Here is a 26,843-nt window from a genome sequence, read left to right as displayed (position 1 = left end):
ATTTCAAGTATACAACACAGTATTATTAAGTATAGTCACCATAGTGTACATTAGATCCCCAGAATTTATTCATCCTATAACTGAAATGGTCAACAGGCACATGAAAAGATGCTCAACTTCACTAATCACTAGGGAGATGCAAATCAACACCACAATGAGACATCACCTCACACCCGTTAGAACGGCTGTCATCAAAAAGACAAGAGATAACAAGTGTTGGTGAGGATGTGGAGAAAAGGGAACCCTTGTAGACTGCGGGTGGTTCAGCCACTCAATATGGAGGTTCCTCAAAAAATTAAAAATAGAACTACCATATGATCCGGCAACCCTGCTTCTGGGTATATATCCAAAGGAAATGAAACAAGGATCTCAAAGAGATGTCTGCACTCCCACGTTCATTGCAGCATTATTCACAATAGCAAAGACAAGGAAACAACCTAAGTGTCTATCAATGGATGAATGGATAAAGAGGTGTGGTATGTGTGTGTGTGGAATATTATTTAGCCATAAAAAAGAAGAGAAATCCTGCCATTTGCAACAACATGGATGAACCTGGAGGACATTACACTAAGTGAAATACGCCAGGCACAGAAAACAAGTACTGTATGATCTCACTTATATGTGGAATCTAAAAAAGTCAAATTGTTGGAAGTAGAGCTGGCCCCATGGTTAAGTTCTGCGCGCTCTGCTTTGGTGGCCCAGATTTGATTCCCAGGCATGAACATACACCATTCAGTAGCCATGCCGTGGTGGTGACACATACATGAAATAGAAGAAGACTGGCACAGATGTTAGCTCAGGGTGAATCTTCCTCAAGCAAAAAGGGGAGGATTGGCACAGATGTTAGCTCAAGGCAAATCTTCCTCAGCAAAAAAAAATGAATGAATGAATGAATGAATGAATGAGTTTTGTACTTTGCAGTAGAACCTCCGCCTGAACTTACTTCTGTGATTGTTTCAGGAGCTCCTCTCACCCAGAGTCTACAATGGTCAAGCAGGACTTTTCTATTTAGTCAGCATTAGCGAAGATTTACCACTGAGGAGAGTGAGGAATTCAAGATCAGGCAGCACCTGGTTCCTGGAGATGAGTTGCTGGAAGGTTCTGACAGAGAACTGGGTCTTGAATCTTCTCCTGTGTTGGGTGATACTGACTCTGGAGCAGCAGATCCACACTCACACCTAACTTTGGGGAACAGTTAATTGCTATCTTAGCCAGCTCTGAGTGCTATAACAAAAATACCATAGATTGGGTGGCTTAGACAACAGAAATTTATTTCTCAGTTTTGGAGGCTGGGAAGTCTGAGATCAGGGTGCCAGCGTGGTCAGGTTCTAGGGAGAGCCCTCTTCCTGGAGTGCAGATGGCCACCTTCTTGCTGTGTCCTCACAGGGTAGAGAGAGCAAGCTCTAGTCTCTTTCTCTTCTTAGAAGGACACTAATTCCATCATGGGGGCTCCGCCCTCAGGACCTCATCTAAACCTAATTGCTTCCTAAAGGCTGCATCTCCTAACACCATCCCATTGGGGGTTATACTTTCAACATCAGAATTTGGGGACGGGGGACACCAACATGCAGTCCATAACAATTGCTACTTGTCAACTGTTTCCTCTGTCTTTTTTATTGTAATTATTTGATATTCCAGTCTGTCTTCCTTCCACGCATTGAGCTGCTTGAGGGATGGGGGGCTACCTTGAATCCACTGCTCCTGGCACATTCAATCAAAGTTTGTTGAAAGAAAAGAGCCAATCCGTAAGCCTGGACTTTCTCTTTTGAAAATGTACTCATGAGTAGAGAGTCTGCCAGTTGTCCCAGACAACCGTTTTTATTCAAACACACTGCACACACTTAAAAATATACTTAGACTAGATGGAAATTATTTCAGTGAACAAAAAATAGTTAGTTTCAATGTTTGATGGTATGCAATCATTCTCTCACAACCCAGCAATTTGTGTGACAATAATCACACAAAACATCACTGCTTAGGTTTATAAATATTTAAAGAAAGAATCCATTTTTAAATTTGACACTGTTAACACATAAGGTAGAACAACAATAGAGTTCAAGAAGACAAGTTGAAAAATTCATCACGATAGAATGAAAGGCCACCAAACTCTCCCATGTACATTCTAAGGACATGTAGCTCTGCTGAAGTCTCACTGACCTAGAGGGAAACAATATCTGGAGTCGACCACAAGTAAAAAGTAGTCTAATATAGTTTTTTTTTCTTTTGAGAAATATGCAAATATGCCCTGAATTAAATTGCTTCTAACTCCAAAGTCTATTAGGGCAGGAAACCCGTTTTCCAATTCAATGGTACATCCCCCTCCGGCTGAGAAAAATGCTGCAAGCAAAATGACATTTGAAAACAGTATTTTAAAATTTTTTTATTATTTTTATTTTATTACATTCTTAGGAGAAATATTCACCGCATGCCATTTGCGCTCACACAACAGAAGCTGGAATAGCAAAGCACCAGAGATGAACGTCGGAGAAGCCTTTGGGTGAGGCTAACCAAGGCTGAGCCCAAATCAATACCCTTCATAGCTGTCTGTTTCCACAGAAAGAAGTTTGTTCTCTGTGAATTCTAGTGGGAAAGAATGACAATGATCATACCTCTTCTTTGAAAAGCCACTGTCCTTCGACGCCTTGCACAGTACTTCACGCTATTCGCAGCGCACTTCATTCCGTCATTTATGTTCCTGCTAATGCGGGCATCGGGATCCTCTCACCGATGGCGGAAACTGAGGCTCCAAGGGTGTTAAGAGTGACCTCCTAAGGATTTCATGGGCAACAAGGTGACCGGCGCTTTTCCTATCAGGAGGCATGGAGGTGTCGCTGCCCCGTTAGCATGCTCTTTAGCCAGAAGGCTTTTCGATTTTAAGAAAAATCAGACCCTGACCAGCCACCCCACACTGCCAAGGGAAAGCAGGTGACCGTGTTTACAATGTTTCACAAGCAAAAACTCCACGTCCTAGTGGCACGTCCACCGCCAAAGGGGCAACGGGAGCTGCGTCGGTGCCGCCGGTACCGAGCAGGGCAGCTGGGTCAGCCCTACGCCCCGAAGGGCCACGCGCGGGGCAGGGCCACAAGGTACCTCATCCGGAATCCCGCCCCGGGGACCGGGGATGCGGTGAAAGGAGGTGGCTCAGGCATGGAACCGCCGACCCGGCAAGCTGCTGGGGCCAGCTTTGGGTCGGGGCTCTTTAGAACTTGAACTTGGAGTTCTAGCCTGGCCGCCCGCACAGCGAGCAGGACAACCCTCTGTCTGCCCGCCCCAGCCGAAGCCACGGTTTCCGCGACGCGGGGTGGGGGAGGGGGGAGGCGCTCGACTCTCGACTGCTCGCGTCTGGCGGCGGCGGGCGGTGCTCGCGGCGGCTGGGGCTCGGAGCTCGCGGAGTCGGGTCTGGCCGCGCAGGCGCGGCGCGCTCAGCTGCGGCAGGGGTCCTCGGGCGGGGGCGGGCACGGGCACGGGCACGGGCGCGGCGAGGCGGGCATGTCGAGGACCTCGAAGGCAGTGCTGGGCCTCTCGGTGGTGCTGACGGCGGCTACCGTGGCCGGCGTGCATCTGAAGCAGCGGCAGGACCAGCAGGTCGGTGTCACGTGACCGTCTCTTCGCGGGCCGCGGCACTCTGGTCCCTCCGCATGGCTCCCCGCGCCGCCGCGTCTGGCCCCGCTCCTGGCCGTGCGGCGGCGGCCTGGCTCCCCCACGCCTCCCCCTGCGGCCCGGCTCCCCCACCCCTCCCCCTGCTGTCCGGCCGCCGCGCGCTCCGCCCGGGGCGCTGCAGCCCCGCGGCCGCGCGCGCCTTCGGGGCCCAGGGGAGCCCCGGGCAGTCCCGGCCCTCCGCGCCGGAGTCGGCGGGCTCCGCGCACGCGCGCCCGCGGGCTGTCGGGCAGGCTGTTTCCCAGGGGCAGCCGGCCCGCGGGGTCGGCAACCTTTCAGCACCTCGCTTGGGCCGCGGGAGGGTAGAGGCGGGGAAGGGTTTCCTTGGGGTGCACCCAGCAAATGACCGGCCTTCTGCCACTCCCAGGCTCAAGGTTCGGTTCTTACCTGTTTAAATGCTAATAAGGTTTTATCCCCTGAAAGAGAAGGCTCCCGCGCACTCGCCTTCGTGCCTTTGGCCGAGGTAGTTGGGTGAAATAGGTTTTTTTTTTTTTTTTCCTTAAGGAACAGTTTGCTATGGAGACTAGATTCTGGGAACAACAAGAGATACCAGCTTCCAAGTTTTTTTTTTTTCAATTTTTTTACTTCTAGAAATGTCTGTGACTTATTGATCAGTAGACTGGCGGTCCATTCTCTCTCTTTGAGTTCACGTTTTCTTTCTTATTCAATTGGCAAACGTTTAAGGACGATCGCTGTGTGCCAGGCACAACACCAGGCTCTTCGGGAGCCAAAGATAAGGAAGCACAGCCTCTGCTGAGACTGAGTGATTCCATCAGTGCTGGATGTTGAATGTCAGAAGGGGCAACCAGGCCGTTGGTGAACTCTCGAGAACACCTTGTTGGGGGTTTGGGGGTTGCCAAAGGTGGAAGTAATGACCAGGATGAATCAATAGTAAACCATTTTTTCGTGCCTTGGACGGTGCTCTGTGCTCCGTATAGAGAGATGAAGCAGATGAGGCCTTGTCCTGGGTGTTCACCCTCTGTGGAAATCAGAGCGGAAACCTGTGATGATACTAGAGTTTTGCAGAGGCGGTAATGGGATGATTAATGATGAAAGGGCCTGGAAGAGATTAGAGATTTGGGATTAAAGTACAGGTTCTAAGGAGGTAGCTCTTGGAATAGAGGCAGAAGGCTTCCTCTAAGAAGGAAAAGATGGTGCTCTTGAGACAGTTTCAGATGGAGTGGAGGATAGTATGTCAGATGTAGCTGTGAGGTCAGTGAATGCAGGGATTTTCAAAGTACGGAGTAGGGATAGGTTAGAGCTTGGTTCTGAACCCTAGCTACAGGTCCCAAGTTCCTGGGAAGTTTTGACAGTGCAGCTGAGGCTGGACCCTACTCCAGACCTGTTAAACAGAATCTCTTGGGGGTGGGGATCCAGCTTAGCTATGTTTTAAAATCAACTGAGGGGATTCTAACATGCAGCCCAGGTTGAGGACCACTGTGTTAGAAAGTGGAAGAACAGGAGGATTTAGATATTTGGAAGTTAGAGGTAAAGAAAAAATTGACCAGAATCATCTGTGTTTGTTTTACATCCGGACATTCATTGTGGGCTTACTTCCTAGCAGTGGGAAGGAGTAGGACAAAAGACTGAGGGGCCGGCCCAGTGGCATGGTGGTTCAGTTTGGCGCACTCTACTTCGGCAGCCCAGGGTTCACGGGTTCAGATCCTGGCTGGTGACCTACACCACTCATAATCCATACTGTGGCGGTGACCCACATACAAAATAGAGGAAGATTGGCTTAGATGTTAGCTTAAGGCCAATCTTCCTCACCAAAAGAAAAAAAAAAGATTGATGTGTTGGGTGTATCAGAAGGTTTAAAGAAGCAAGAAATAAAAGAATGACTGTTGTTTCCTCTTGTTCTTGACTCTCTACCACATGCCAGGCACTGTACTAAGCACTCTATCTACATCATCTTTAATCCTCACAGGAACCCAGCAAAACAAGTGGTACTAGGTGAGGAGCCAGAGTCCTAGGTGTTGGAGTTAGAATAGTGAAGAGTTCTTGGTTAGTAAGGGAGTTAAGTGGAAGTCACAGGAGGGATGTTTGAGGCAGTCAGCATAGACATTGAAACTTGGAGGAAGATAGCAAATGATGGATGGAGAGCAAGATGCTAGGCTGTGTGCTGAAGTCTCTGAGAAAGGAAGGCTAGGGTCTCAGAGGCAGGTGTGGAAAGAGTAATTGCAGTGGACTTTGGGGGTGGGGTGGAGTCTATAGATGTGTCATGGTGTAGGGAGCCAGGACAGGAGGAGCTGAGGGGAGAGGGGTGGAATGACAGCCTCCATTGCTGTCTCTGGAGATCTTGCCAGGGGTACAGGGCTCAGGAAAATTGGTTTTCAGTTGCGTTATCAGTCCCAGGACTCTTAAATCTCCCAGCCCCCCATAGCAGCAAGTGAAGCGCTGGGCCTGGAGGAGGTCCAGCAAGTAGGTACTTGGTGAGTTTTAAACACACATAATAATAATGAAAGAAAAACATGCCCAGCCCCACCCCCACTAATTCTGCCTCACAAGGCCACTGTTAAAAACTTATTTTGTGACCTATACATGACTGCATTGATGCTTTAAAGGTCTCGTCTTAGGTGCCAGGTCCACATTCTGGAATTTTCTGACTGTCTTTAGTGCTTATCAAAGTAACTACCATTGATGGGCCTTTATTTTTTCCTCTGGTAGCAGCATTATTTTTTTTCCCTACTCTCTTTGTTATGTAATTGATTAATAATTCTGAATAATTTTTATTTTTTCTCTTTACATTCTAGGAGAAGCCAGTTTTTTTTTACTTTCTTGCATCCTTATAGTTTGTTCAAATTTTAGTAATCTTTTTTTTCCTTTGATGTTTATCGTTCAGCTAGGGTAATTACTAAGAGGAAAGTAGTTCAGAGTTGCTGTATAACTTGTCAAGTTTTTAAAGCATCATATATTAATTAAACTTTTAAAATTCAGCATAGTGGCAGTTTTTTCTCTTTTAATTATTATTTCCCTTTAAGTTTTTTATACTGAATGTTCAGGAATTTCTTAAAACATGATTAGTCATTTCAGGAATAAAACTATATCACACTACCAAGTTAATTTGATAGTTTATTCCATTTTACATTTATACAGAAAGTTAAAGTAGTAATTGGGCATTTAGAATCTGGAAGCTTTAGGTGTATTTTGGTAACACTGTTATTTGGATTTAAGTGGCACAAGGATGGGAACCACCTGGTCGGTGTTACTGAAATCTGTTTCTTACGTTTTTAGAGGCTTCGTGACGGTGTGATCAGAGACATTGAGAGACAAAATCGGAAAAAAGAAAACATTCGTCTTTTGGGAGAACAGATTATTTTGACTGAGCAACTTGAAGCAGAAAGAGAGAAGATGGTATTGGCAAAAGGATCTCAAAAAACATGACTTGAAATGAATGTGAAAAATCCATGAGACAGACAGCATTGTGTGTGTGTGTGTTGATGGAGAGTAGCTTAGCGAAATTTCAATCCTTTTTTGGTCACCATCTTTTTAAACTTGATCAAAAAAAGGACTATGGATCATATATTCTAAATTATTTAAAAATTTCTTATATCTCAGTAAAGCAGTGGGCAGATGCTTTTCTGAAGAGTTTCCATTTGTGTGATCCTGATAGAAGCCCCTTTTAGCTTGGTGTGCAGAGCTTAGGACTGTTACTGAAAAGCACTTCTGAACCTGTGAGAAGGAAGAGATGGATAGTAGCATCCACCTCAGTAGTTTAATAAGTCGGCACGATGATGAAGCCACAAGAACGTCTACCTCAGAAGGACTGGAGGAGGGGGAGGTGGAGGGGGAGACTCTCCTGATTGTTGAGTCGGAGGACCAGGCGTCGGTGGACTTATCTCATGATCAGAGTGGGGATTCCCTCAACAGTGATGAAGGAGACATGTCGTGGATGGAGGAGCAGCTGTCCTACTTCTGTGACAAGTGCCAAAAATGGATACCAGCCAGTAAGGAGCTTCTCACTTCCTTTGATTTGTTAATTCCTATGTGAAAGTTTGTTTTTCTATCTGTGAAAGAAACATGAATGTAAAGTAGACCTAAATAAAAAGATAATTATTATATTTATTATAGTTTAGTCAATTAATTACAAATTTATATAAAACATAGGCACGTTTGTACTAATAAAAGTTACTGTCAACCTCTATCATGTTAACGTTCTTGATGGTAATCCAATAAAAATTAGAAAATTGCAAATCCTGTGTCATTTAAAGAGTTAGCCACATTTTTCTAACAAGATCATCTTGTTATGGATTTGGGGCCAAATTATAGACCTAGTGTCGAATTAAAATTCAAGGTCAGAAAAATTACTCTCTTAGTATTTAACTTACGTGGAAAACTCCTGCTATTGTATGCTGAAATAAAGTCAGAATTAGCAGATTAAAAGTGTTCTGCGCCCCTATTCTAAGACCATTCTTATTTTCTGCTTGCTGGCCTCCTTGATCCACTGGCGAGAGATACATACTCACATGCTCCCTTGTCACCTCAGTCTTTCAGCTCCGTCTTTTCAACTGCCAGCTTCCTAGCTCTCAAGGAGTATGCTTTGCCAGCTATCGTGAGATTTACCAAAACAGGATTTTTCCATTAGCCAGAGACTAATAAAGACATATGTACTGCAGGAATTATTTGTGTAATGGAATTTGTAGCTAGGTCAGAGAAATTTTTATATATAATTTTGATGAGGGTCATTTTTGGATATGTGGAAGTGTTTTTAAGATGGATTCAACTATTCAGATTAATAGTTACTATTAATAAATAACATTTTCACAGAAAACAAACCTGGGATTTATTATGTTTGCCTCTGAGCTCTCTCTGCTTATTAATTCAGGGATCTGCCTGAAAGTCTCAGTGGCGTTCCCCTTGTCCTCGCAGGATGTGTTTTAAACTGTCCTTCATGATCGGGCCCTGACACCTGCTTCAGCCTCTCTCCTTGGTGTCCTCCTATCCACACACATGAACAGAACTTTGTAGTTAGGGTGAACTTTGAATTCTTCACCAACAATTCTGTCTTATCCCTAGGACTTTGCACATTTTACTTTCCTCTCTGGACTACGCGTCCAACCCCCTACAGACTCCATCCCGCCTCCCATATGCACAAGCACCTCTCGTCACCTGGCCAATCCCAGTCATCCGTCACATCCCCTGTAGACCCCACTTTTTCCAGCTCACTTCTCCTCCTAATGCAGATTGGGCATCTCTTTTATGTGCCCTCACATTGCCCTACGGTGTACATCACATTCCCCTCCAGTGGTTTTCCTGTCTCCCAGAGCATCAGCATCACCTGGGGAACTTTAAAAAGTGTAGAGACTCAGGCCCCACTTTCAGAGACTGATTCATTTTGTGTGGGATAGGCCTAGGCATATCGAAAACCATCAGTAGCTCCCTGGGTGATCCTGAAGCATAGTGGGGATCGAGAACTGCTGTGCTGTTGTGATTACCTGTTTCCTTGTATGTAGCCCTCACGGAATTTGCCAACTGCTGAGACCAGGCACTATGTCTGTCTTGGGTGTTCCCGGTTCCTAGCCCAGGGCTGGCACAGTGGGAGCTCAGCTATTTCTTGAATGAATGTGTGAAGAGACTTCCTGTAGGAGTCAGGATGTTAACAGTTGGAATATCCACTGAGAACAATAATACCTGCTTTTCTAGTACCTTGCTCCCAAAAGTTAGGGAACCACAGATCTGTCTTAGTGGGCATACACTTGATGTTAGAATGACAATCTCTACTCCTTTCCCCACCCCCATCCTGCTCTCATGGATTGGCTGAAAAAAATGAAAAAGCATAGAAAACTTGAAAATCTGGTTGATAAACTGGTTAAATCTTTGAGTTAACCACTGCTCTAGAAACACCTGTGATGTACCTTTTTGTTTTTCTCCTAGGTCAGCTGAGGGAACAGCTCAGTTACCTTAAGGGTGACAATTTTTTTAGGTTTACGTGTTCTGATTGCTCAGAAGATGGCAAGGAGCAGTATGAAAGGCTGAAGCTGACATGGCAGCAAGTGAGTAAAATGCTTTTACTCTGGAATTTGTGAGGTTGGTCCCCCAAGGAGTTTATGGGAATAAATATCGAGAGGATGAGGAAATGATGTATGAGCTTTTGAGTTGTTTTGAGGGTAACTTTTTATTTCACAATGAATATGATAATAAATACATGGAGAAAGGAGTCCTGGGTAAAAATGCTTGCTGCTAACTTAGTGAATTGGGTTTGAGATTCTTGAAAATCTCTCCACATGATTTCATTTATATATAATACTGTAGACGCCCTCCCCCTCCACTCCCTTAGCCAGCCCTGGTGGTCTAGTGGTTAAGATTTGGTGCTCTCAGTTCTGTGGCCAAGGTTCATTTCCCGGTCAAGGAACCATGCCACTCGTCTGCCGATTGTCATACTGTGGCAGCTATGTGTTGCTGTGATGCTGAAAGCTATGCCACTGATATTTCAGATACCAGCAGAGTCACCCATGGTGGACAGGTTTCAGTGGAGCTTCCAGACTAAGACTAGGAAGAAGGACCTGCCCACCCACTTCTGAAAACTGGCCATGAAAACCCAGTGAATAACAGCAGAGCCTTGTCTGCTGTAGTGTGTTGGAAGGTGAGAGGATGAAGCCAAAAAGACCAGGCAGGGTTCCGGGTCGCTAGGAGTCAGAATTGATTTGATGGCACTAACAACAAAGTACCCCCTTATCTGTGAGGATACATTCCATGACCCCCAGTGGATGCCTGAAACCACAGATAGCACTGAACCCTATATGTACTGTGTTTTTTCCTATACGCACATACCTCTGATAAAGTTTAATTTATGAATTAGGCACAGTAAGAGATTAGCAGCAATAACCAATAATAAAATAGAACAATTATGCAATATACTATAATAAAAATAGATCTTATCAACCTCACCTTATGATTTTTTTTTTTTCTTTATTAAGCTGAGAACTTTCCCCTTCCCTTTGGCGTATCCACATTGCCAGCATCACTACTCTTGCAGCTTGGGGCCATTATTAAGTAAAATGAGGGTTCCTTGAACCCAACAGTGCAGTACTGTGATAGTTGATCTGATAACCGAAAGGCTACTGTGACTAACAGGCGGGTAGTGTGTGCAGCGTGGATCTGCTAGACAAAGGGTGATTCACGTGCTAGGTGGGACAGAGCGGGGTGGCTTGAGATTTCATCAGGCTACTCAGAACAGCGCACAATTTAAAACTTATAAAGTGTTTATTTCTGGAATTTTCCATGTAATATTTTCCGACTGTGGGTAACTGAAACTGCAGATAATGGGGGACTACTCTGCCAAACTGACTTTAATTGAAGAAGTTTGAGTTTTTCTGGCAGCCAGTTTTAGAACAATAAAACCATGTTTAAAAATGTGAAGATGGCCACATTGGAAATAGATTTGGAAGACAAATGTGGCTGATTGCAGACACCAACATAATCCAGCTTTTCTGCATTTGAACTCAGACACGTTTGACTATTTTTTGTTTGATGAATACTCATGTGCACTTTTAACTGCCTCCAATACCAACACCCTAATCCAAGCCAACTATAGCCTGAACAGTAGCTTTTAACTGATCTCTGGGTTGTATTAATTTTTTAGATTTTGTTTTTCTATTACTGCGTCTATAAAGAGACACCAATGTATATTCGGTCTTTAAGTTCCAAACACTATTTATAAATTAGACATGACTCGGTTTTTATGTTTATTCATTCAGCAGGTTTTGAGTGCCTGTGTGAACCAGGCACTGTTGTAGGCCTGGAAACTGCTGTGATGAGACAGCTAAGAGCCCTGCCCTGGCAGCTGACATTCTAGACATTTATTTTAGACAATAAGCAGACAGATAAGTTAATTACCCATGGCACTTTTTCTGTGAAGGAAATAAATAGGGTAGTGAGAAAGAGATTTTAGATTATGCCATCTAAGCCACTTAAGGTGTTCCTTGTAAATTGTAGTTGTGTTAGCAGGCTTAGACTGTTATCTTAATTATCAATGCTCTATTAGGACATCTCCTAATGAAACCTGTCAGTGGTGAATTTAGGGAGCCTTTTTTGACTTGCCTGAAAATATGTAGATAGAAAATGAAGTGAAGTTTGTATTGAGGATATAGTCTCCTGAGTGTTATAGTTGGGATTTTTTTCCAAAGTGTACATGGGATACTATGTCTAGGCAAGGTCAGATTAATATTAATTGATTATTCTCATGTGTGTACACATAGGCAGATTCGCGTCTGGTCTCCAAATAGCTTCTCGTAAAACTGTAAAATGCAGGAAGAGCAAATACATGTACCTTGTTATTTTCAAGAATATGAGTTTTCTGTGCAGGTTCTCCTTTGAAAGAACTACTGGCTTTTTGTTATATTGCTCAAAATACATAATATTGGCTCAATTTGCGTATTTAATTAGACTCATCACTTGAAAATTATTTTCTCACTTCCAAAAGCCATAGTGGTGGTGGATAGTACCCTGGTGTGATGAAGTGAGAACTTGGATCAGACACCTCTGGGTCTTGGCAAACTACTGACCATTGTTTCTAATTGCATCTGAAAAACCCAGTCTCTCATGGAAGAGCTGGGAGAGAATCAGTTGATATTGAATAGATTCTCTAGCTCTGTATACTTAATATATTAGAATGTGGATTTTCTGTCTTTTTAAATCTTAAACTTTGTTGATTTATTGAAGTAATACGTTAAAATGTTGGTTTGTATTACAAAATACCAAGTTTGGTCTCCTGACTAAAAGGCTCCTGCCTCCCACTTCTTTCCGTGTCTTCTCTTCCTCCTTGGTGACTTGTGAACAACTGTTTGAAATGTAGGAGAAACTATCAAATCTTTGGGAAGGATAGGGTAGTTTTTACATTCTTGTCCTGGACGTTCATTCTTACGTTGCACGTACAGAAAGATACCATGCCCGGCGCTCATTATTATTCTAGGTAATCTTCAGTAGATACTTGTGAAGTGCCAGCTTCACAAGTGGCTGTGGCAGCCTGAGCTGGGTCCACAAGGCTGGCCTGTTACTGGTGAGCTTGGTCTGGTATTGTGAGAGCAGCAAACTAAGCTGGGATTCATTCTTCTAGATTACAAATTCCAGGAGAGAAGGAAAACCCTGTCCTTCGTATATTAAATTTGTAGTTTGTTTAGTATATATTGTGATAATAAGACAAATTATTTTCAAGTAAATATGTGAATTTTAACTTTTTTAATGTCAAAATGTTTCAAATATAAAAAAATAGTACCGGATATAAAATAACACACACTTTCTATCACTGAGATTAACAGTGAATATATGTTTCTGAGGGACTCCAGGAATCTGAGAGTGGACAGAAGAAGCTCATTTCGTTCTTTCCTTAAAGTATTTCTTGAACAATAGCTTTTTAAAATTGTAGTAAAAATACATAACACAAAAGTTTATGGTTTTAACCATTTTTAAGCGTACAATTCGGTGGCATTAAGTACATTCCACATTGTTTTGCAACCATCACCGCCTCCATCTCCAGAATGTTTTTATCTTCACAAACTGAAGCTCTATCCATTAAACAACTCCCCGTGAACAGTACTGCTTAAAGAAAGACGTTTGTTGGGTGATGTAGGCCTCAGGCAAACCTAAGTGGAAGAATTTGAAAAATCTGTTGGTGGGGTTCACTGTTTGTAGACCATCTGCAAGTTCTGCAGGTTTAAGGATGGGGGAAATTGAAACTTGGTCAGCAGAAGCTTCAGAACTACCCGGCCCTTTGGAGCGGTGTGGTCGTAGGTCTTCCCTGGGCCCTTGGGGGTTTAATACTTTGAGCACAGATGCGGGCGCAGGAATTTATTAGTAGTTTATTAGACTCCTTTTAGTTCAGGATACCCCTTCTGGAAAGAAGAATTACTTAAGGATCTTTTCTTAGATTCTCCATTCCCTTTTCAATTTCATTGGCCCCAAATCAATCATTATTTTTATTAGGTCGAAAGTGTGGTTTTGAATAGCTTATATAGTTTTGTCTGTTTACATAAAATTGTGTATACAAAATTGTATCTAGATGCGAAGAGAAATATCTGAAAGAAGAGTCACTGAAAATGTTAAAAGTGATTATTTCTTGATGGTGGATTTAAAGTGATTTTTATTTCTTGTGCGCTCTTTTGTCTGTTATTGAAGTCTTACAATGGCATGTGTTATATATTTCTGGAAAATACTTCCCCATTTGGGGCCATCAATTTGTTATCTGTGACGTACAAGATCGGGCTAGATTAGGGGTTTTCACGTTGAGTTCGGGGGGTGTCTGGAGCCCTCTGAGAGTGAGCTGAGCGCCAGGCTTTTCTGGTTCCTGCCCCTCGTCTGATGCTGATGGCATCTGAATGAAGGTTCCACAGCTGAAAAAGGGCCAAACACTGAGTCCACAGTATCTAACATTATTTTCAGCCCTGAAATTCTGAGTCTTTTGTTTCTGCCCTCTGCAGAGCTTAGGAAAGCATCTGTGCAGGGGTGATTTTCAAAATATTTAATAAAGGCTAGTGCTGCCAGTCAGAAATGCTGGCTGCAGGAGGCACCCTGAGACCTAAGGGCCAGGAGTTAACGCTCTGTGTAGCGCTGCACTGTGAATGATGGTGGGATACTGCGATGGGGTTGCTTAGGATGGCAGGTATTTATCATAATCAGTTCAACCACATGTCAGCCCTGCAAATGTAACATGTAAGGAACAACTGAGTATAATTAAGTGGGTTAGTGATAGTCAACTAATGAAAGCAAAGAAGAACGACTTCTGTACTGAGAATATTCCCAGATGTTATCCTTCCTTTTCCCCCTCCATCCCCCACCATTCCTAATCAGAAGTAAAGCAACAATCTTTTCCCCCAAAGATTAACATCCCTAATCACGCTTTTCTCCCAGCCCTGTTTCCTTTGTGTTTCAGGTTGTCATGTTGGCAATGTACAACTTGTCTCTGGAAGGAAGTGGACGTCAAGGTTATTTCAGGTGGAAAGAAGATATCTGTGCATTTATTGAGAAACATTGGACTTTCTTACTAGGGAATAGGTAATGTGGTTTTAAAAAATCTTATGCTTGAATGAAGATTTATAGAAGGAGATATATAAGATTTGAGACAGCCTAATTCAGCCTCTTAGAAAGTTAGAGTATTTACTTGTGGCAATTACAGAGAATTTTTTTTTTTTTTTAGATTTTGTTTTATTTTATTTTTTTTCCTTTTTCTCCCCAAAGCCCCCCGGTACATAGTTGTATATTCTTCGTTGTGGGTCCTTCTAGTTGTGGCATGTGGGACGCTGCCTCAGCGTGGCTTGATGAGCAGTGCCATATCCGCGCCCAGGATTCGAACCAACGAAACCCTGGGCCGCCTGCAGCGGAGCGCGCGAACTGAAGCACTCGGCCACGGGGCCAGCCCCTTACAGAGAATTTTTTAATCCGGAAAATATTATTTTTTAGGTTAAAAAATTTTATGAAAAATCAAAGTGGAGGTGTATACTGTGAAATGTGTAGGTTTCCAGACTTCTCTCATCCTACTTCCAGAGGTTTCTAATGAAGAGATTGCAAAGAGTTAAGACTCTTCTTTTCTTTATGATGTTAAAAAATAGAGAGTTTGATGAAATGAGGCTGTTTAATAGTTGGATGAGTGACGAATTTGAGGATATAGGATTATTATGTCCTTTTAAAATCAGTGCCTTTTAGGAGGTCAGAAGAAGAAAAATAATGGCACTTATTGACTGCACCCATTTGTCTTATGTTATTAGTGTTTGTTTTTATTAACTCTGGAAGGTACAAACTTTTATACTTTTTGGTATTATTCATAGTGCTTCACAAAGTCTGGGCACATTAATACTCATGTGATTTATTCATTTGTTACTCTTTTCTTTTTAAATATTTATTCTATTGTGGTAACATTGGTTTATAACATTATATGAACTTCAGGTGTACATCATATTTCGATTTCTGTGTAGATTACATCATGTTCACCACCCAAAGACTAATCAGAATCCATCACCACACACACGTGCCCATCACCCCTTTGCCCTTCTCCCTCCCCCTTGCCCTCTGGTAAGCACCAGTCCAATCTCTGTCTCTGTGTGTTTGTTGTTTTTACCTTCTATTTATGAGTGAGATCCACTCTCTTCCTAGTAATGCTCTGATTTTGCCGCTGATTGCCCCTCCTTGCTGACGGCTTTAGTTCCTCAGACTTAGGGATGCCAGTGCACAGGCATCAAGACCATCCATGGGTTGTAACTAAAGGTGCTGTTAGGGATTAGTGAGTTTGCAGTTGCCTTGGGCAAATGGTTGGAGATTCTGGTTGTTAGTTGCCGTCTGAAGTCCTGTATGAGATTCGTAATTCTTGCATAGTTGGGTCAGCGTAGACTTGATAAAGGCTCTGATCCCATCAGGTCAGAGCAGGGAGTTTGTACCTGTCCTCACTCTGAACTCGCAGCAGCCTGTTTCCTTGGGTGCTGAGAAGTCATGGCTCCGCTAATGTTGCTGAGAAATCAGGGAGGTTCAGTCAAAAGGAGGAGCGAACTTCTAGAGGCTTGCTGTGAGGAAAAAATAGAATAGCTTCAGTACATTTTTACAAAAGGAGTTATTTCTGTTCTTGAGTTATTTAATGGTACTAAGAAAAGAATTGATAGTATAACTTGTTCTTTTTCTTAAAGAAAGGAGATCTGTTGTGTTAGTTTAATGATTTAGCACTATTTATGGAACTTAATATACCCCATTTATAAGGGACAAGAAAGGGAGAAAACTGATAAAATTAGATCTTGGAATGTTTTCATGATCTCTCAGTGCTGTTCTGTTTAGTGGATTGTCTTCTGGATGAAATTGGATTTAAATTGCCTGTTTTTAAGGATATTGCCATATTTTAACAAAAGTTCAGTTTCTTTTATTCATTTGTAGAGCGTGTTCTGAGAGGAATCAGCTAAAGCTTTTTTATTTTTAATGCTTCTACTGAAAGGCATTAATTACTCTCCAGCTTTTCTTCAGTTTAAGTATTAAACTAGTGGTTTTTGGCCATATTAGTATATCATTTGAGTTATCATTTACTTATTTAAACTCAAGTCACTTTTTTAAAGAATCCATTTATTTTAAAAAGAGATTTCACACTACCATGGTAAGCAGAAAACCCATATTATTTGCCATAAATAGAGTGAAACTATAAAAATAAGTGCACTGAAAATAAATGCTGTTAAATCGTAGCTGGATCCCATGGCCTGTAAAGGCAATCTGAGGCCCTCTTTCTTTTTTTTTTTTTTAGTTAAGATTATGATAGTTAACCTTGTGAAATTACAGTTGTACATTATTATAAGTCATGTTGTAGGTGCACCACTTCACCCTTAGTGCACTCCCCCCACTCCCCCTTTCCCCTGGTAACCACCGATCAGTTCTCTTTGTCTATATGTTAACTACCACCTGTGAGTGGAGTCATACAGAGTTCGTCTTTCTCTGTCTGGCTTATTTCACTCAACATAATACCCTCAAGGTCTATCCATGTTGTTGTGAATGGGACGACTTTGTCCTTTTTTATGGCTGAGTAGTATTCCATTGTATATATATACCATATCTTCTTTATCCAATCATCAGTTGCTGGGCACTTAGGTTGGTTCCATGTCTTGGCTATTGTGAATAATGCTGCGATGAACATAGGGGTGCATGGGACTTTTGGAATTGCTGATTTCAGGTTCTTAGGATAGATACCCAGTAGTGGGATGGCTGGGTCATAAGGTATTTCTATTTTTAATTTTTTGAGAAATCTCCATACTGTTTTCCATAGTGGCTGCACCAGTTTGCATTCCCACCAACAGTGTATGAGGGTTCCTTTTTCTCCACGGCCTCTCCAACATTTGTCACTCTTGGTTTTGGATATTTTTGCCATTCTAACAGGTGTAAGGTGATATCTTAGTGTAGTTTTGATTTGCATTTCCCTGATGATTAGTGATGATGAGCATCTTTTCATGTGTCTATTGGTGAGGCCCTCTTTGTTGATCAGAAAGGGAGACAACAAGGTGGTAGTGAGAACTTAAAGCAACTAACTCTCTCCTTTATCTAACCAGAAGGAGTGAAAGAGAATGAAAAATTATTCTGTGATTCCTTGTCACTCAGTTTCCTGCCTCACTGCTATCCTTCACTTTGGGAAATCTGCTTTAAAGATCAGTGGCTGGAAAAGTCACCCGAAACCACTCACCCAACGTGGGCACCACGTGCTCAGACATCTCTGTATGAACATACACAGAATCACTACCCTCCAGAGAAGTGGCCCGCCAAAAGCATGTAAACTATTTTCATAGCTACTGAAGATTTTAATTCTGCCATCCATAGAGCATACTTTAAATTCTTAACAAAGTTAACCATTTCTCATTTGCCATAGAATCTAAGAGAATAGTGTACTGTGTAATGAAGTTCTAAATTTGAATACATTTTCTCTCAGACGTTTACAGGCTTTTCTTTCATGCCTTCAATGTTTTATTAAAGTTTAAATGTGTGAAGGTTTATTTTGGATGAATCTAAATAACTTTATATACCTATTTTAGAAATAAGTTAAAAGGTTCTACAAAAGCTTAATTGCTACAGTTTTCCATTGTATATATGATCATTTAATCTGCTCTTGTGATCCTGGCCTTAAGTTCTTCCAGAACGTATAACTTTGATTAGTGAAGGGTAGTTTTAATACTTTTTTCTGTTACCGTATTTCATTGATTTTAAGGTACACAATTTTTCAAATTTTGACATCTCTGACAGCTAGACACATCTTACAAGTGATGGTGTGTCATAATTTAATTGATAGCTAGTTTTCCTCCTTACTTGTTCGTAAAATCATGTATCTTAAAGTCAATGGATCTTATATTTGAAATGTGATAAATAATTCATAATATTTAAAATTCAAAAAATTATATGATGAGGATTCTAGGAAGATGGCGGAGTAGGAAGCACCAGAAATCTGACTCCCCACCTAGACAACAGTTGCACTTGCAGAATCTGTATGATGTAACTGTTTTGGAACTCTGGAGTCTATTGAAGGCTTGCAACTTCCAGAGGACCATAAATTGCAGTTAATTTCAGTCAATTTCAACTCATAGTACAGTAGTACCACCCATCCAACAGCCTTCAGCCCTGTGGCAGGCAGCAGTGCACATGTTCTTGGAGCAACTTGCCTATAGCCTGTGGGATCCAGGGTCAACACAAAGGGCCTTATCCTCCAAATATTGCGATCTGTGCTCTAATCGCTGGTTGCTGCTTCCCATCACAGAAGTGCAGATGAAAAGGCGGGCAGGGCAGCACCGTTGTTGCACCCCCCGCCTACATTTTTGCAAGCCCCTCCCCCTCTGGCTAAAATGACTTTAAGGGATTTTAAAGGGCCAGCACTTTCCTCTCCACCTTCATTTTTCTCTTTGTTGCCTTTTTGGAGCCAGACATTGAAGAGTAGGACATTCAAAAGCAACCATGTTTACAGGCGAAGTTAGAAAGTCACTGCGCATGCACAAGGAAGGCACAGGCTCGGAGATGGACCAAGAAGTCTTTAAGTGTACTCCTCAGTCTGGTCTTTGGCACAGAGACAGCCTACAACAATCAAAAAACCAGTCAACCCTTGGCAAGGAAGAGAATCTGATTTCCAGAGTTACTATATTATTAAAGTTAAATGTCTAATTTTCAACAACAAAAAACACAAGGAATACAAAAACAGGAAAGTATGGCCCATTCAAAGGAAAAAAATAAACCAACAGAAACTGTCCCTGAAAAAGACCTAATGGTAGATCTACTCACAAAGACTTTGAAACAGTGGTCTTAAAGATGCCTGCAGAACTGAAGGAAGATGTGGAGAAAGTGAAGACGATGATCCATGAATGAAATAGAAATAGCGATAAAGAGAGAGAAAACCTAAAAAGAAATCAAAAAGAAATTCTGGATTTGAGAAGTACAGTAATTGAAATGAAAGATTCACTAAAGGGATTCAAAGGCAGATTTGAGCGGGCGGAAGAAAGATTTAGCAAACTTGAAGACAGGACAATAGGAATTACTGAGTCTGAGGAACAGAAAGAAGAAAGATGTGAAGAGAAGTGAACAGAGGCCAAGGGACCTGTGGGCACCGTGAGGTGGTAGACCAACACACGTGGTGTGAGAATGCAAGTGGAATGGTTTCTGCCTTGGTCATATTCTTGGGGCAACAGGAGGGAGGCTTGGAAATATTAGAAAAAGGTGAGAATGTGGAAGAGGTGCTCTGGGACCAAAACCATGGGTGTGGAAGCTAGGGTGTCATTCTCCCCACCTCAGATAATGCTGATGCCTAATAAAGTTTTTTGGTAGGGGCGCAGCCCTGTGGCCTAGTGGTTAAGTTCAGTCCTCTCTGCTTCAGGGGCCTGGGTTTAGTTCCTGGACATGGACCTATACCACTTGTTGGTGGCCATGCTGTGGTGGCAACCCACATGCAAAATAGAAGAAGACTGGCACAGATGTTAGCTCAGGGTGAATCTTCCTCAAGGAAAGAAAAAAAAAGGTTTTTTTTGGTTTTTTTCCCCCTGTGTTTTTCTAGTACATCTTTGTTCTAAAGAATGCTTTTTTCTTTTGCCTCCCTTGCAATATTTTCCACCTGTTAGACTGGCCTTTTTATGAGAGACCATCTTTTAAGATTTTGGGTAATTGCTTTATGTTTTCAAGGTAGAAATATAATAGTTGCCTTTAAAAGAATTTTCAATAGGAACCTGAATAGTTGACATTTTACATATCATTTAAAAGTTTTGTTTATATACACCTTTGTGTAGTTATTTTGAAGTGCTTTCTTTTTTTGGCCAAAGTTGGTTATTCCTCCAAGGTTTAGCTCTGTTTTTGGAGAACATACCATGTAGTTTTATTCCTGCTGCTCTACGTAAAGACAAATAGAGCAGACTGAGGGATGCACCCGACTCCTTGGCTAAATGAACTGTTTACCAAGGCTAATGATTCTCCTGCTTGCCTTCTTGAGAGCTGTGTTTAATTCACATGTAAAAGCAACTCAGGTTAATTAAAATCAGCCTGTAGAACTCCATAATCGTGATGAGAAATGTTTTATGAGCTTTGTTTGAATTATTTCACTTAATCCCACAGCAACCTTGTGAGGTAAGTTCTGTTGTCCTGATTTTAAAGATAAAGAAACTGAGGCAGATGGAGGGTGGTAGAGCCGAGATTTGAAGGCAGGCAGACTCCAGAGCCTCTCCCTTGACTCATACTTTGTTCCTTCAAAGACTGGAGGTTCCATAGCATGTCACAGGTGCGGAGTCATAGAGTATACATACAGCGTATTTTCTATATGACAATAGAATCAAAAAGTCAATAACTTTTCAATTCTTGGACTCTGCAGGAAAAAGACTTCAACCTGGTGGAGCACAGTGGCAGGTTGTCTCAGCGTGGGAAGTCCTATGTACTTCCGTTCAGGTGCTCAGGAATTTGGAGAACCAGGATGGTGGAAGCTCGTTCACAACAAGCCCCCGACAATGAAGCCTGAAGGAGAGAAGTTGTCTGCCTCTGCTTTGAAAGTGAAAGGTAACGTTGTGAGAGCAGTGCAAGACCAAAGTCCAGCAAGCGTGGGCTCAGGAGGCAATCCTGCTTCCGCCAGGCCCTGCTTGTCTGCCTCATTGCTGCTCTGCTTGGCAGTTTTATTATGGCACTTTTTGTGCCATAAATAAATACCATATAAAAGTATTTTATCATTTCCTAATCAAGGTACCAGTTTTATAAATTTCCTTTGGTATCTGAAAGGTTCTCTATTTTCACTCTTTTTTTTTTTTAACTTTTTATTAAGGAAAATTTTAACCAAATACAAATGTGAAGAGAGTAATATAATGAATCCCCATGTACCTTTCACCTCATTTCAGCAGTTGGCTGCTGGCAGTCTCATTTTATCTAGACCCTGGGTGCTTTCCCCCAACCCTCCACCCATCCTCACCCTTGTATTATTTAGAAGCAAATCCCAGGCATTAACATTTCATTCTTAACTATTTCAGTATGTATCTCTAAGAGATAAAGACTCTCTCTTTTGTAGCCCAATCATAATGCCATTTTCACACTTAAAAAAATTTAACAGTAACTTCTTACTGTCACACATTGATCTGATTTTTATATCCAAAAACTTTTTAATGAGCTTTTAAATTTTTAAAAATCTATTTGTGAACAAGTCCAGCAGTGTTAAGTGTGTAAAGTCAGAAAGTCCCCCTGCACCCCTCCTGCCTACAGTCTCACTCTCCAGAGTAGCCACCGTTGTCTCCTCTAAATGCTTGTAGAAGTTATCCCTGCATATTTAAGCTTTTTCTTATTTAAATAAACAAATAAATAGACTCCTTCTATAATACTCCTTCTCCGGTTTTCCCCCAACTACCAGGATACCTTGGACATCTTTCCATAAAAGCACATTTCATTGCATTCCATGAATGGCTGTACAATAATTTCTTAAACCGTTCCCCTGTTGATGGGCGTTTTGGTTATTTCTGCCTTTTTTGGTGGTTGTTATTTTAAGTGATACTATAATTGTACACATTTGTGTATATGTTCAAATTTTTTGTGATAAATTTCTGGAAACAGGTTGCTGTATCAAAGGGCATGTTCATTCAGAATTTTCATTGTTATTGCCAAATTACCCTCCAAAAAGTTGTAATGAAATTTGTGTCCTACCAAAAAAGGCATGAAGAATGTCCATGTCCCCATTTGCTTGCTGAGTGCTATCACACTTTAATATTTACCAGTCCAAATAGGTGAAAGATAGTATTTAATTAAGTTTGCATTATATTTCCTTTTATCTTGTTAAGAGATAGCTAAGTCTTATTTCAGGGCTTGCATTGAACATTTCTCTATTTTGAACATGGTAGTGGGTTCACAATAATAAATTAGCAAAAGAAACTAAAGTTGAATAGTTACTTAAAAAATTTAGATATTTATTCTTTTCCGGCAGCCTCAAAACCAACTTTAGATCCCATCATTACTGTTGAGGGCCTTAGAAAACGGGCGAGCCGGAATCCTGTGGAATCTGCCATGGAGTTAAAAGAGAAAAGGTCTCGAACTCAGGAAGCGAAAGACATTAGAAGAGCCCAGAAGGAAGCAGCTGGCTTTCTTGACAGGAGCACTTCTTCTACCCCTGTGAAGTTCATAAGCCGAGGCCGCAGGCCGGACGTGATTCTAGAAAAAGGAGAAGTGATTGACTTTTCATCCTTGAGCTCCTCTGACCGCACCCCGCTGACAAGCCCGTCTCCTTCTCCATCTCTGGATTTCTCTGCCCCCGGGACCCCCGCCTCCCACTCAGCCACACCTAGCTTGCTTTCAGAAGCAGATCTGATTCCAGATGTGATGCCCCCACAAGCCTTGTTTCATGGTAAGACTTAGCTTTCTTGGGTCTTTTATGTGTGGCCCATGATATAAATGTGTATGTTTTCTCCTTGTGGGCTGTGTGCCCTGCATTTCGTCTTTCCTGTTTTATATTCTGCACAGATGATGATGAGATGGAAGGTGATGGAGTCATAGACCCAGGGATGGAGTATGTTCCGCCCCCTGCTGGGTCAGCCGCTTCTGGGACAGTGGTCGGTGGCAGGAAGAAAGTCCGAGCACCAGAGCAGATAAAGCAGGAGGTAGAGAGTGAGGAGGAAAAACCTGACAGGATGGACATTGACAGTGAAGACACAGATTCCAACACATCTTTGCAGACGAGGGCTCGAGAAAAGAGGAAGCCCCAGCTGGAGAAGGACAGGAAACCTAAAGGGCCCAAGTACACCCCTGTGAGCATCTACGAGGAGAAGCTGCTCCTGAAGAGGCTGGAAGCTTGTCCCAGTGCTGTTGCCATGACACCAGAAGCCCGGAGACTGAAGCGGAAACTGATTGTCAGACAAGCGAAAAGGGATAGGGGATTACCACTTTTTGACTTGGATCAAGTTGTTAATGCTGCTCTTCTGTTAGTTGATGGGATTTATGGAGCCAAAGAAGGAGTTTCCCGGCTTCCAGCTGGCCAAGCCACCTACAGAACCACCTGTCAGGACTTTAGAATCCTTGACCGATACCAGGTGGGTGTTAGCACATGCTCTTAGACTCTTGGGGGCAGGAGTGGAGGTGGGTCAGGCAGCACCATGCAGTGGACATTTAAAATCCTGAGTAGTTTCAGGAGAGAAAAGAAAATAGCAAGGGAAAAAAATAGAAAAAATTGCTGGGCTTTAGTTTTTGAAATTGTTCAATATGAATATCTCTTACTACATTTGGATTTGTTTTTTTTTTTCCCTTTTGGGCATTTTAGACAGAACCTATACACTTTCTTTGTATCTCTTAGTCCCTGAGGGTTGCTGTACATGGTTTTGTGTAGCTTTGATTGACAAATTTGTTGAGGACCATACAGTGTACCAGACCCCATGCTGAGCAGGATCTGAAGACATGTAAACGTCCATGTAGTCAGGAGACAACATGTAGAAATAGTAGCCAAGGGATCAGTGTGCTGTCCGTGTTGCTCAAAAGGTACTCAGTGGAACGAACCCAGGTTTGTGAGTGTCCCTGGGAACTGCCAAATACACCTTCCCATGGCAGGAACGAGAGCTCTTATTTCCCTCTATCTTTGCTAGCACTTGCTGCTAGCCAGCCTTTAACTAGTTTTGCTAATCTGATGGCTGTAAAGTGAAATCTTGTTTTTTTATTTACATTTCTTTGATTATAGGTAAGGTTAAACATTTTTCATGATTCCTAGTTGTTTCTCTGTGAATTGCCTGTTTGGATTCTTTACACATTTTTCTATCCTTCCCTTTGTTGGAAACTCGGGGGCTCTTCTCTTTATTGCCGGAGTTCTGATATTGTTCAGTGATGTACCATGTATAGGGCTTTTTCCTTCATTGTGCTGGGCATTTGGTATGTGGGCCTGTTCAATTTGAAACTCTCATTCTTGAGTTCTGGAATGGCTTCCTAATTTCCTGTCCTGTATTTTCTCTGTTTTGTCTTTTTGGAGCGCCCCTGTTATTTGGATTTTGCACCCTCTAGCCCAGGGGCTGGCAGACTTTTTCTCTAAAAGGGTCAGACAGTAAATAGTTTCAGCCTTGCAGCCCTCACAGGCTCAGTTGCAACTTCTGAACTTTGGGGTTCCAGTGTGAAAGCAGCATAGATAAGACATAATGAATGGGCGTGGGCGTGGCTGTGTTCCAGTAACATTTTATTTACTAAAATAGGCTGGATTTGGCCTGTGGGCTGTAGCTTGTCGATGACCCTTTCTCTAGATGGATGCCCTTAGTTTTCTTTTTTTCTCCTATTTCCCATCTTTCCTGAGAAATAGTAACCTGCCTGCCTGCATCCTAGGAGCCAGGTGGGGAGGGCCAGGAGCTGACCAGTCAGCTAGTAAGCTTCCACTGAGTCTCCCTGTTTTCAGGACAGGACTCCCATCCTTGGCTGTATCAGGTGCCCCTGTGTCCAGAATTTTTCTTTTGAGCCTCCAGAGAGTCTGGCCTTCTGCCCATGAGGGAAAGGTCATTTCTGGATGTGGGCAATGGGGGTGTAGCTGGGGGCTTTACCCTCTTAAATGAAGAGACTGTCAATCCAAAGTCCTCCTGCCCATGCTCACCATTGGCAGGAGCTGATGCCTCCCGTTGCTGCGCCTTTCTGAGGCTCTGGCCTGTAAGTCGCCCAGCTCCTGGCCCGTCTTCACTGCTGCCCTAGGTTCTGGCTCCCTTTGGTCTTAGTCATTTGCCACTTGTTCATATGCGTTTGCTGCAGTCATCTCTTCACCTGGTCTTTGATCTCATGGGTTTGTCTTTTTAATACCTGTACTCAATTTTTAAATTATGAAATGTCATACTCATGCAAGAATGCATAGATCATATGGGTATAGTTTAAAGGTTAATAAGAAATACCTATGAATATAGCTCCTGGGTGAAGAAACAGCATTACAGACACCTTAGAAGTCCTTCTGTGCACTGCCTGCTCCCCGCCGAGGGAGCCACTCTCTGACTTCTAGTGTTAATCATTCCTCTGCTTTTTTTTAATCTCTTTATCCAAAACAGTATACTTTTAGTTAAAAAAAAAACTAAACTAAATAAAAAGCACAAATGGAGCTGTGTAAGGAAATTGCTACTGTTAGATGAAGGCTTCCAGGAGAAAATAAGCTGAACGGTTTTTGTAGGTCATTGTTGAAGATTGAATTGTGCCCCCCAAAAGGATCTACTGAAGTCCTAACCCCTGGTACCTGTGAATGTGACCGTATTTGGAAATAGGGCCTTTGCCGATGTAATTAGTTAAGATGAGGTCATACTGAGGTAGGGTAGGCCCTTAATCTGCCATCACTGATGTCCTTATAAGAAAAGGAGAAGAGACACAGAGAGACACGGAGGAGAGAAGCCATGGGATGACTGATGCAGAAATTAGAGTGATGTGTCTGCAAGCTAAGAGACACCAAGGATTGGTGGCAACACCAGGAGCCAAGAGAAAGGCATGAACAGGTTCTCTTCTAGAGCCTTCGGAGGGAGCACAGCCCTGCTGATACCTTGATTTCGGATTTTGGCCTCCAGAACTGAGAGAGAATAAATTTCTGTTGTTTTAAGCTGCCTGGTTTATGGAATGTGTATATAGCAGCCTCAGGAAACTCACGCAGTCATGTTCTGGCTTCCATGAGCCCCTCCTGGAGAAGTCAGTGGTCAAGGTCATTAGGGAGTCCTGGGAAACATGAGGCTCACTGCTGTGTGAGCATCAGGCAGGGCTGCAGGGTATACCAGGGAATGTGCGAGAAATCTGATCAGGGGGTGGGGTCCTCTGTATTTCCTGCCTCAGGGCTGACATGCTTCCTTCCAGCCTATAGGAGGTCAGAGCAGTTATTGTCGGGGGTGTTCTCAGCTGATCCGGGGGCAGGTGTGGTGGGAGTAAAGGAGTCTCAGTGTGTGGTGAAGCCAAGCTGAGCACAGGTGAGATGCTGGGCATGACCACTTAGGTGTAAAAGATGGTCCAGTGCGGCAGCCAGAGTATGTCTGCCCCTTGAGTCACACCTGTCACTCTGTACTGGCCACGCTTTGCAGTTCTGGGATCACTCAGCAGTGGTCCTGGAATCTCTCCTCACCAGAGCTCCATCTTCCCCTCTTCTGTACTGAATCTTCTGTTTCTTGTGCCCCATCTTTACCTTTTTGTAGGTTTACTCCAGTTTTTTAGTGAAGCACATCCTTAGTGCCTTCCTGAGGAAAGCTGCCTGAGAAGTAGAATTTGAGACCTTATGTGTCTGAAAAAACCTTGAATTAAAGCCAGAATGCCAAGCCAGCACTCGGTAAAGC

The 26,843-nt window shown here is 42.7% G+C and overlaps 2 protein-coding genes across 6 annotated transcripts in view; both read left to right on the top strand.

The window, feature by feature from the left end:
* Positions 1-2,405: 2,405 nt before the first annotated feature.
* PET117 (PET117 cytochrome c oxidase chaperone) lies at positions 2,406-7,798 on the top strand. The gene is made up of 2 exons (XM_044747939.2): positions 2,406-3,585; positions 6,892-7,798. Exons 1-2 carry the CDS (start codon positions 3,490-3,492, stop codon positions 7,039-7,041), a joined length of 246 nt encoding a protein of 81 aa, XP_044603874.1. The 5' UTR covers positions 2,406-3,489; the 3' UTR covers positions 7,042-7,798.
* KAT14 (lysine acetyltransferase 14) overlaps positions 7,346-26,843 on the top strand; it is a 68,410-nt gene continuing 48,912 nt past the window's right edge. For 4 of the 5 annotated variants that reach the window (XR_011494547.1, XM_044747938.2, XM_044747937.2 and 1 more), the window contains exons 1-6: positions 7,346-7,604; positions 9,532-9,650; positions 14,525-14,646; positions 20,939-21,120; positions 22,523-22,939; positions 23,056-23,621. Coding sequence is in view for 4 of the 5 variants with exons in the window: in XM_044747938.2 (XP_044603873.1) it covers positions 7,346-7,604; positions 9,532-9,650; positions 14,525-14,646; positions 20,939-21,120; positions 22,523-22,939; positions 23,056-23,621 (1,665 nt within the window). In the remaining variant the exon portion in view is untranslated. Of the gene's footprint in view, positions 7,605-9,531; positions 9,651-14,502; positions 14,647-20,938; positions 21,121-22,522; positions 22,940-23,055; positions 23,622-26,843 lie in introns of those variants that run through there. The other variant, XM_070485523.1, reaches the window with a different exon arrangement.

Source organism: Equus asinus, chromosome 15 (genome assembly GCF_041296235.1).
Source record: "Equus asinus isolate D_3611 breed Donkey chromosome 15, EquAss-T2T_v2, whole genome shotgun sequence".
Taxonomy (NCBI): domain Eukaryota; kingdom Metazoa; phylum Chordata; class Mammalia; order Perissodactyla; family Equidae; genus Equus; species Equus asinus.
Note: the sequence above shows the minus strand (reverse complement) of the source record. Positions and strands in the feature narration are given on the sequence as shown.